Source organism: Bactrocera tryoni, chromosome 5 (assembly GCF_016617805.1).
Source record: "Bactrocera tryoni isolate S06 chromosome 5, CSIRO_BtryS06_freeze2, whole genome shotgun sequence".
Classification (NCBI taxonomy): domain Eukaryota; kingdom Metazoa; phylum Arthropoda; class Insecta; order Diptera; family Tephritidae; genus Bactrocera; species Bactrocera tryoni.
This window is the reverse complement of record NC_052503.1, coordinates 23,961,082-23,973,119: the sequence shown is the minus strand read 5'-3', so window position 1 is coordinate 23,973,119 and position 12,038 is coordinate 23,961,082. Positions and strand designations below refer to the sequence as shown.

The 12,038-nt window shown below is 39.2% G+C and overlaps 1 protein-coding gene across 1 annotated transcript; it reads right to left on the bottom strand.

Moving 5' to 3' along the window:
* Positions 1-3,145: 3,145 nt before the first annotated feature.
* On the bottom strand, positions 3,146-6,826 carry LOC120778651 (probable serine hydrolase). The gene is made up of 2 exons (XM_040110568.1): positions 6,552-6,826; positions 3,146-4,182 (listed from the first exon to the last, which is right to left on the bottom strand). Exons 1-2 carry the CDS (start codon positions 6,573-6,575, stop codon positions 3,166-3,168), a joined length of 1,041 nt encoding a protein of 346 aa, XP_039966502.1. The 5' UTR covers positions 6,576-6,826; the 3' UTR covers positions 3,146-3,165.
* Between the last annotated feature and the right edge of the window lie 5,212 nt (positions 6,827-12,038).

The window sequence follows — 12,038 nt, the reverse complement described above, 5'->3', positions numbered from 1 at the left end:
ACCGATGGCTATAACCTTTCCGTACTCCATTCCGACGACAGTCTGTTCGACGTAACCGGAACGGACCCGAATTTTTTATCCGCTCAACTCGGTAGGATTGTGTCGCTACAACAAGAACAACCTTTCCGTACTACCATATTCGTTTTAATCGGAGTAGGTTCGCCGAGAGAGAGCAAGCTACACTTTTTCGACTGTTTGTTGTGTGTTATAGTGAATCCGTGTTTCAACGAAGGTCACGCAACGATCAAGAAAATCTTTTGGATTGCGCTAAAAAAGTGGCAAGCATCTCTTCGACGTGGTCACACAGTTGGGTTTGTCGTGGGTATGAGCATACGCAGCATCCATCGACATCCGAATTCTTTCCCATGTCTCACGCTTCATGCAGATTTTGCCCAACGTGGTCTTTTAAGATATCTGCTACCTCAGCCCTTTGCGCTCCTATAATCGTTCGTCTATCAATATGAGATCGAGTCCTAATGTGAGATAAGTCGGGGACCTGAGCGCAAATAATCAAAACCAACGTGCGACCTCTTTGAGACTTGTTGAAACAAAGAGAATAGAACCACCGAAAGGGAAGAGTAACCTTACGCAGCAAATCTTCCAAAAATAACAATCGAATCTCAGCTCAATTTTTTAAAATCCGCGGACATGCCCGTCTCTATACGCTTCAAAATAAAACCGCGAACCGATTCAGTAATTTCTACAGTGGCCGTCTAACAGAGAATACTGCACTAATTGTATAGTAAATTTCTTGATTGTTCTTTAAGACTCGAGCTTTATCGCACCTCTCTCGTATAACTGTAACAATATAAACCGGTTAGTGCTTTGTGTTTTTACAGTTGTTGCAATTTGAATTTCATCGTCGCCAATTTTCCTCGAAGGATCTTTATTGTTTCAAGTAGCGCACCAAGCTCCCGCCCACCCTTTCGCTGGCCGCGCTGCAACAACAAACCGCCCACTTTACAAGCCGATGATGAATCTACGAAATCATTTGAACGACAAGTTGCCCGGGCAAGTGTGTAGGCGGCACTGCTGCTGCCGGTAAAGTTGTCGTCTTTGCCTCGGTGGCTTTAAATAAATACACGATTTTTGGCAAGCACATTCATTTTTTACACGCTCTCGCTGCATATTCTGTACACAAAGTAATAAATTTCCCGATAATGCTGCCGAGCGATAACAAACTTTTCGAGCAGCAATGTAATTTTGTGCTAAACTCATCGCTCGCCGCACTAATCCGCATACACTTTTAAGTCTACCTTGCGGACAGATAAAACCGCAGCCGAGAATAAGTCAAATATTCGACGACATGTAAATACCTTGGGATAAAATTACGAAAGATTTACATTTATTTGAGAAAATTTGGTGAATTCACTGCCTTCTGCGCTAAACGGGATTATGAGCAGGCAGACGTTGCGGTTAGTAAAGGGTGAGAGCGAGGGCATGTGTGAGAGTACAATTAGAATTTAACTCAATTTTCTTGTATTTCTTGTAAAGATCCTCGAAAGATATTGCTGATGATGCTCTGGAGCCAACTGTTTTTTTATCGAACCATTTGTTATTAGAGATCGATTTGAAAACCTGTTAAAAACCATCAGATTGCACTCGGGTATCCCTTTCGTTTAAGTACTTTGACAAGATCTTTTCTATCCGATAAAATTTGCTCCTAAAAATGTACAGAGTATTTTCCATCCGGTAGTTCGGCATTATCTTCCTCATAGAAGTATTCCCTCTTCTTAGTTATTTTATGTTAAAACACATAATCTTTTGGAACTTCACACAGCTGCTAGGAGTATGGTTTTTTGTTATGTTAGGTAAGTAGAGAGGCTGGTTGAGATCGTTTCAAATGAAACTATTCTTCTTGTGTCTCTTTCGTTGGGGGTGTTTTTTACGTGGCTGGCACCAAACCCAGCGCACAACCCTCGGAAGGAATGGATCGTCTCTCATTTTAGCTCGACTTCAAACGGATGCTCTTTAGCTAGCCAGAGGATAAAGATACCCAGAGGATACTTGATGTAAGGCCGGAAGTCGTGAGCTGCTTGAGCTATATGTGAAAGAATCGTTTCTGGCCACTTCCAAGGGAATGGCGCTCAGAGAACTTTCCTCACTTGCGTGAACTTCAACACATGACTCTATTTTCCTTTGAAACTATTAGAATGAACTATTTCACTCTTCTTAACATTGTTCATAAGCTTCTTTCGATTGTATTGTCTGGAAGACTTAAGCCCATTGTTGCTTTAGATTTGGAAAATCCTTCAGAAACCAAATTTTTACAATACTTAAAATTCTGGAGTAGACCCTCAACAAACAGATCGACGCCCATCACCTTTTTGGCTATTTGAAAGCACAGCCCTCGCGTTCTCGTATCGACGTCACTGTTGGCAGATATAAATTTAAATAGAAAAGGTACATTCTTCTATAAGAGTGTACAGATGCTGGCATACGCCGATGATAGTGATATTATTGGCCTCAACAACCGCGCCATTAGATCTGCTTTCTCCAAAATGAATAAGGAAGCAAAGCAAATGGGTCTGGCAGTGAACGAGGTCAAGACGAAATACTATATCTCCTCTCATCAAACAAACAGTCGTCGCACTAGCGACTTGGCCCCCACGTCACTGTTGACAGTCATAACTTTGAAGTCGCAGATAATTTCGTCTACCTTGGAATCATTATTAACACCAACAACAATGTCAGCCTCGAAATTGAATGAAAAATAACTTTTTTCAAAAGGTGCTACTTCGAACTGAGTAGGCAATTGAGAAGCAAAGTGCTCTCTCTAGAGAGAGACGAATTTATGCTGCTTTATGGTGCAGAGGCATGGCCGATGACAACATCTGATGAGTCGACGTGAGAATCGTGAGTGAGAAAAAGGTTCTGCGGAAGATTTATGGTCCTTTGCGCATTGGGCCCAGCGAATATCGGAAGAAGTTTGATGTTCAAATATGACTTCGTCTACCGATTTCGATTTCCAAAGATTTTTTTTAATTTTTCCCCCCAATTGTTGAGAAATTATACAGAAATATTTATTAGAAATTAAAACACAATTTTTAAATGTTTTTTTATAACTTACTTTATGAAAAAATTATCGCATAATCAAAAAATTATTATTGGACGTTGATATATGGATCACTGACCACCCTTTGAAAACAATACCGTTCCGGTCCACTACAGTTTACTTCGAAGGCAACGCAGACGTCCTTTGGCTCTCTTTCGCTTTTCAACAACACTTTTACTACTCTTCATTGGCGTATCTTCAGCGTCATCGACACACCAAGTGTTGGGCATCGCCGGCCTATGGGCATTTATAAAGGGATTTATGACAGCGGCGCACGCCTCGGGATTATTCAAGTGTACATGGTGTGTGCCTTCGATTTCGTAATACTCAAAATGTGGATTATTCCGACGTAACATATCAATTATTACATCAGAGTCCTCTTTTATCATATCCGACATACTGCCCTTGATTACAAGATAGGGCACATTTTTGATACGCTTAGCCATTTCCAAATGTAATGGTGGGCATGAGATGAAGCGTATATAATATTTCAGACGGGCATCACGCGAAAAGTAATATTTATCCGGATATTTTGCGGATTTCTTTATGTTACGCGTTAGCAAATGTTCACAGTTATGTAACTCAACTGAACCCTGTGAACCCTCGTATAGCACTTGTTTTAATTTATCGAACGTATATGCCGGTGGTTCATGCATCGCCAACTTTTCGTCGCGTTCGACTTCCACAAGCAATCGCTCGGCGTTCGTACGTAACGCTTTGATTTCGAAATCTAGTGTATTTTGTACCGGTATTATGATATCAATAGCGATTAACATGTCCACCGTCTCGGGGTACAATGAGGTGTATATGAATGAGACGAGTGAGCTCAGGGAGTGCGTTAGCAGGGAGACCTTTTGCCATTTGTACTCTTTCATGATGCGTACGATCAAATTCACATAGTCGGTAGTGTGATAGGGCAAGCCTTTGGGAAATTGTGAGGAGTAACCATGTCCGGAAAGTTCAATGCATAGTATGCCGACGTGTTGTGGCAGTAGTGGTAAGAGCGTATTCCACGTGCCCATGTTATCGAGCCAACCATGTAAGGCGAGTATGGGGCGTATATTACGATCGCCATACCAACGTCCCGCTAGATGACCCCACGGTACAGGAATGCGTATGTCCTCGTACTGAAAAGAGATAAAATAATAAATATAGGTTTTTCAGTTAGTTTTGATAAATCTTCTCTCGAGAAACAAAAACACCGATAGATTATATTTCTAAAAACAGTTATATATAGCCTTTTCGCAAAGTTTGTTTGTAAGGTTGTAGGCTTGAATTTAAACCAGACAAAATAATTAGTTTGGGGACAGGAATTTATTTGATGAAATGTGTCTCCAGATAGCTCCTTAAAAACTAAAATCACAATTTTCAAACAAAGAAAGAAGAATAAATAAAAAAAAACAAAAGTATCAAATGGAAAAATTCTGAAAATCTATAAATTAGACACATAAAGCTGTCAACTTTCAAAAATGTATAATTGATTGATTAGACGAGCTTTCTCCCAAATCACACCACAGCCGCATAAACTCACCACTCCACAAAGCACAACACTGGCGCACTCCAATACATTAGACCAATACAATTCACTCACGACAACACCACACACCAATGCAAACAAAAACTCAACCATATCCTGTACAATACAAAAAGGAGCGACGATTGGAGTCAGACTTTTCCAAGAAGTTTACAACACTAAGAAGGAAAATATATATTTATGTATGTATAAATGATCAGCTTGCCCGTCTATCTGTATATACGCGAACTAGTCTCTCACTTTTGAGATATTTTCTCCTTAGGATCCATTGGTTGGAACCACTGTTATCTGACCACTATAACAAGTCAATTAAAAATTTTGTTGGCAAAATTCTTTTTTTTATTTAACATAATTCACATCACGGGTAATGCATTGATTATAGTAACCCTTCAACTTTTCGACACTATTTTTGTGGTACGATTTGTCATTTGCTTCTAAATAAACCTTAGTTTTGGTGATCACCTCTTCATTCGACGAAAATTTCTTCACAGCGAGCATTCTTTTGAGATCTGAGCTCAGGAAATGGCCTCTGGGGGCGAGATCTGCAGAATACGGTGGATACAAAAGCAATTCGAAGACCGATTCATGGAATTTGTCCAACGTTTACACAGACGGTGCATTGTCTGGGTGAAACTGCACTTTCTTTTCCTTCAAATGCGGCTGCGTTTCGACGATTTCGTCATTCAAATGGTTCAATAATGATAAGTAATGTTGATAGGTTTTTCTTTTTCAAGGTAATTAATAAAAAATATTCTTTGCACATCTCAAAATTCAGATACCATAACCTTGTCAATCGACGGTTGTGTTTTTCCACGCTTTGTAGCGGGTTCATTGTGTCCAGTCCAATCGGATGACTGTAGATTGGACTTTAGAGTGAAGCCTGGCTTCATGCATTGTCTCATATTGACGCAAAAACTCGAATTTATTACGTTTGAAGATCTCCAAAAACTGCTGTGAATCATCAACCTGTCGTTGTTTTTGGTTCAAAGGACAACCCATGTTGCAGAAAGCTTTCTCATACACAAATATTTGTGATTGATGTGATGTAAATCTTTATAGTGCCTGCAATCTCGCACAACTTCTTTTTACCGTCATCTAAAATTATTTTGTGGACTTCGGTAAAAACCTCTTTTGGGCGTCTACTGCGTTTGTTGTATTCGGTGCTATATACGTTTTGTAGATATTAGGTTTGGTATCTGATGGACTCCTAGAGCTCGGTGTTTGGTTTGTGATTGAGCTGGATACTAACAAAGGATGTATAGAACCTTTTCCTCACTACCATCGAGTTTTTTGAAGGGACGACAAAGATTTTGAAGAATTAATTAAGAATTTTAAAATCATGAAAAAAGTCTTAATATTTTTTGCTCATAGTAGCATAGTTATATAAAGTTATTAACCTGTCAAATACTTTCAAAGTGGCAATATTCCCAAAAATTGCATGGAGGATATTTTCTGCAAATAGTAAAGTTTCTAATACCCTATGACCCCTTATTAAACGTTCTGTCACTCACATAATAAACCTTTCGATTCGTGTTCAAATTACCTTTACAATATTTTAAATGAGCTTTTTATTTAATCACAACAAATAACATGTTCTACATACAAAAAAGGTAACCGATAGCAGCAATAAAACACAGGCCAAAATGCATTTCCAATATTTGAGCTTTGCCCTCACACGTATCTATGTAGATATGTATGTAGATTTGTTGCTCGCATAATGTCACTAATATGCGGCTAACCGGCCTTATCAATTGAATGGTCTCTCAAAAACCAGCTGATGAGAATGCTCTCATACTCTCGCCATGCTCAGGGTTTCATAAAAACACCATCTATATGAACACACACAAACAACCACCCACATATGCCGTAATACACTTTCACTTGCTCTGCTGCTAACATGAGAACACACACGTCATTGAAATGAGCACACTTACGAGAGCGAGAGCACGCTCGCTGACTCACCTCACGTGGCGCTGGTTCTGTCATTATTTTTCTGCTTGTGCGGCGTTTTGCCAATAAAATCAGTCTGCTCTTTGATGTTCACTTTATTTATTTATTTATATTTTTCTATTCTTTCAAGTAATCACTTAAGTGCCACAGCCTCTTATCCGCTTCTCTGCTAATCGATTAAAATGTATATTTTCGTTATAAATCCACTCGGCGGCTGCGAACTTACGTGCGCTTGGCATCAGCTATGTACACTTTAGTGGCAGCTAACACCCGGCTAGACCGACCAACGACCGCGAAATGGCGAAACTTAACTTGAAAATGTAAATGTCTGTAAACAAAATGCTTGAAGAGAGCATGCAATTGACTCGTATCGTTTTTGTTGTTGAAGGTAACGGGTTTCGGTGTGTATGTGTTGTATTTTGTATAGGTTGGTGAGATAGTGATTAAGGTAATGGCGCTCACTAAGCGAGTACTTATTATAGAAAAGTGCTAAAAAAAGTTTATTGGAGAGTGAGAACAAATAACTGCAACGGATGATCCAAGTAGGGGAACTTTTTTCAATAGCCTTTTTTATGGTCTATATAATCGGACCACACCTTAACCATTTTGAGATACAGCATTGGTTATTGGATACCATTCGACCGAATACACTACGTTCAGCAGTGAAGAAAATATAACAGCCGTAGCTGAGAGTGTACACGAACACCGTGGAGAGACGATGCGGCACCAGTCTCAGCAAGTCGGACTGATGTACGCAATGACTTTGCGCATTTTACGTCGAGGTCTTTGATTGAAAGCGTACAAAATACAGCTTGTGCAAGAACTGAAGCCGCTCGCTTCGCTCTATGAGCTTTTGAAAAGTTCCAAGAAGATCGGACCGTTTCGAGCCAAATTTTGTTCAGCAATCATTGAGAACGGATCTTTTGCGACATTTGGTTTCAACAAGACGACGCCATTTCCCACACATCCCATCAACCAATGCATTTATTGAGAGAACACTTAGGTGAGCAAGTAATTTCACGTTTTGGGCCGGTCGACTTACCACCAGAATCGTGTAATATCACACCCTTAGACTTTTTCCTGTGGAAATATGTAAAGTCTAAAATCTATGCGGGCAATCCCGCTTCGTTTCAGGCCTTGGCGCAAAACATCACGCGTGTTATTCGCCAGTTACCAGTAGAAATGCTCGAACGAGTCATCGAAAAGTGTAGAATAGTCTTCAAAAAACAAATGCCTAAGAATGTTTTTTCGAATGATAATATACATGGAATGGAAAAGTTTCTAGGTTTTTTCCAAAAAAAAGTATGAAACCTCGAAATGGATCACCCGTTATAAATATAGAAGTACGCATATTTCTTTGTACTACTAATTTTTTTACTCTCATCCGCAGTTAGATTTATTAGCATACAACTATGTTACATCTTATTCAGAGATTATATTAACAATAACTAGTTGAACTTTAGAATTTGTAAAAAAATGGATTTCTTTCCTAATATTGACTTCAAATGGTTTTCTCCATACTTACAACGGAAATAAAGGCGATAATTAAGAATTGAGATATTAGTATACGTATGCTTACAGGGCAACGAATCTTTACGTTTAGAAATGGGTGGTTTGGAAGATGCGATGAGATTTTTCAAAAACCCGAAAAAATATGTGACCTGGTCTACGAAAAGGGAGCTAACGTGCGAAAACTAATCGTCAGTTTCTCGTTATCTCATTAATTGTTCTCCTTTTTTTTTGACCTAAGCCCCCTTTCCGTAGACCAGGTCACATATTTTTTCGGGTTTTAGAAAAATCTTTGAAAAGCTTTTGCGTATAAAAATCGGTTATGTTTATATTGCTATGAAGTCTCTATAGTAAATTTTTTTATTTCCACTAGAGTCCGCTCTTACTTCGTAACCTCTTTAAGACTTTAGGTCTTGAGGTGTATTCTCCAAACTTATACAGACTGTAAACAATGTATATGGCATATTATCTACCAAAAATCTCATTTAAGCCTTTGGAATTATACAAAGTCTACAAAGTGTTATGCTAGTGTCCCAGGCATCACAAATATGTAGATAATGCTATGCACGGCTTTAAAACTTATTCTGAAACCGATGCTGAAAAATCTCCAACAATTTTTGTTGTGAAATATTCGAAATCTATGGTATTTACATAGAATTTCCTTAAACTTACTATAAAATCTCTACAGAAACTTATCTGGATGAAACGATGATTGTATCTACTTATGAGAATAATGGATTTCATTAAGCTTCAAAATTATATCGATAATATATTTTCATCGGAATACAGTTTACCTATTGGACATATATTTTTATGTTATGCACCGTTTTAAATCTTAAAGTCCGGCCTTTAATTTGAAAATCTTTCGTTAGGAAATTCTTGAGCATATGTCCTGTACCTTTTCTTTGTTCTGAGATATGTTCTTTGATAAGCGGATGCAACCATATGGAAGAAGGGAACTCGTTCCATTATCAGAAAACATATATCATACCTTGATACCTAAGGTCTTAATTTTCGCAAATACGACAGAACCAATTTCGACGTAAGATTTTGAGAAGTTCTGCAGACAGTCGTCGGCTATTACGGCACTTTTTAATACAGTTTAGCTCTATACCTATGTAGTAGCTCTAAGTCGAAAGCCGAAATTGATCAGAGCCCAAAATAGGACGAGGTAAAGGAAACCGAGTTGGTAGGTGAGTAAGTTGGTACACTTCGAGAGGAATGATGGTTGAATGGATATCTCTGACGAGATACTAGAAAGCACTAGAGCGCAGTTAGAATTTTGTGTTCTTAATTCAAAGTAAAACTGTTATTTGGCTTGTCATAGCTTCTTAAAGTTTAACCTGAGTCCCTATCCAGGACTGAGGAAGAGCAAAACCCATTTGTCCAAAGAGAAAACGGATACATTTCCTTATCAAATAAATAAAATCGGTGGGAATGGCAACAGAAACAAATGAAAGACAACATTCTTAACAAGATTTCTTCCTTTTCAGGATTGAGGGACATATTCTTTTTAATATCCAATCTATATTAGATTAGAGCTGTTTGGAAATGTTTGAAAATAATCCAATATTAGGAAATGATAGCTCCACTTTGGCTCAGCACGGTCCACTTAAAGAAAGAAACGATGTTATCAATATTTGAAAGCAACTTTTCTGTAATTCCATTAAAAGAAAAGCGAGCTTCAAACGCAGCAAGAAATCTAAAGCAATCTCATGACCCGTTGGCGCGTGCGTGTCTACGTCGCGTGCGTTAACTCCGCACCACAGTGATACCAGTAAATTTATAAGCCATTCGACAGCGCTGCAACATCAGCAGGATTGCATTTGAAGAGCGCATTAATATTTATCGAAAAACATTTTAAATTGTAAAGTCGCTAAGTGAGAAGGCGAAATTGCTGCAACAGCACTACGAGAGGAGCCAGGGCACGCCAAGTGAAGCTGCCGCATCGTTGAGGCGCATTGGAGCATCCTGGCAGGCAGGCTGTGGCGCCGATTCACAAGCAGCCAGCTGACGATTGGCTTGTTAAAATTCAGACGGCAATTGGCCATGTCATTATCGGCAACGGAAGTACATATCCAATTGCTGCTCAGTAGCGTCAGATGGCTCTACAATACACACACACATACCCAGCTGCAGCAGTGTGGTGATAAGCTTTAGAATGCGGTGATTTCGTGTATCCGGCGCGGTTAATGCATGAGCGACACTTAAAGTGGCCGCTGACTTGAAGTGGTGCGGAGGAGTGGAGTGGAACACTTAGCCAAATGCGCATTTAAAACAATTAGAATTTGGAAAATATACATTTATGTGCAGCGTTACGTTAGGACCTTAAGGTCTTGAAGAAGTCATAAATGAAAGCAAATTCAATGAAAGGCTCTCATGGTGGGCAATGCTGATTTGGTGATATTTTACTGAGGTTATTGCAGCTGATGTCCAAGCATGTGATCCCATTTAGACATATTTCGATCTGCTTTTTTGAATATTAGTTTTTAAATACGCAATAACCACTATTCATATATAGACCTAACCACTTGAAGTCCACCACAATTTTTTTAGAAGGACTAACATCAGATACCAGATATCTGATATTTTCTATGTACGATGTCGATATGTCGAAAATGCTTCACCCTAAGAAAAAAATAAAGAAAATCTTCGGCAATAAGTTTCAGTGAGCATCCCTATCACAAGAGAAAGGTGAATTGTTCTGCGTGCAAAGAGATCTAGAAGTTCTTTGATTCACCTCATCTTAGAAAGACTTTTTAATATAAATAAAAAGTAAAGTGTAGCATAGATATATTAATAACGATAATTGTGTGCCCAAAAAAAAAATAAGGTGACATTGTATTTATTTTGAAAATTATTTATTTATTCTTCCAAATCAATTTCATCCCCTTCAAAGTAATCCCCTCCCGATGCAATGCACTTATGCCAACGGATTTTCCAATCTACGAAACACTGGTTGTAGTCACTTTCCGGGATGGCCTTCAGTTCCGTCTTCGCTGCGGCTTGAATCTCCTCTATCGTATAAAAACGGTGTCCCCGGAGTGGTCTTTTGAGCTTGGTGGACAGCCAGAAGTCGCACGGCGCCAGATCAGCTGAAAACGGTGGTTGCGGAACGATATGGGTTGAGTTTTTGGCGAAATGATCACGAATTACGAGGACAGTATGGGATGGTGCATTATCGTGGTGTAAAAACCAAGAATTGTCTTTCCACAATTCCGGCCTTTTTAGGCGGATAGCGTTTCGCCAACGACGCATAACGTTCAAATAATATTCCTTGTTGACTGTTTGACCGGGTGGAAGGAATTCATAATGCACAACACCACCATAATCGAAGAAAACAGTCAACATGACCTTGATTTTTGAGCGACTTTGGCGCGATTTTTTTGGTCTCGGCTCTCTTTTGGCACGATATTCGCTCGATTGATCGGTTGTTTCTGGGTCGTAAGCATAGATCCAAGTCTCATCGCCAGTTATAATGCGTTTCATGACACCTTGATAGTCGGAAAGCATCGTTTCACAAACTTCAACGCGACGCCTTTTTTCCAAAAAATTCAATGTTTTCGGTACCAGTCGAGATTTGACGCGCTTGAGGCCCAAAACATCCTTCAAAATGGTATTGGCTGAGCCTTTCGATATGCCAACTTCATCAGCAAGGTCTCTAATTGTTAATCGACGGTTTTTCAACACCAAATCTTTGATTTGTTGAACGTGAGCTTCGTCGGTTGAGGTTGATGGTCGCGCTGGACGCTCTTCGTCTTCGACACGTTCACGGCCGGCTTGGTACTCACTATACCACTTGTAAACATTTTTTTTAGACATAGCCTCATCACCAAAGGCTTTCTGCACCATCCTCAACGTATCCGCAGCAGAAAATTGATTCCGTAAACAAAATTTAATGCAAATTCTTTGCTCAACTAATTTCGACATCGCAAAAAACGAAAAACTCACTTTTGGCAGCTCACAAAACGACACGTATCTCAAACAGTA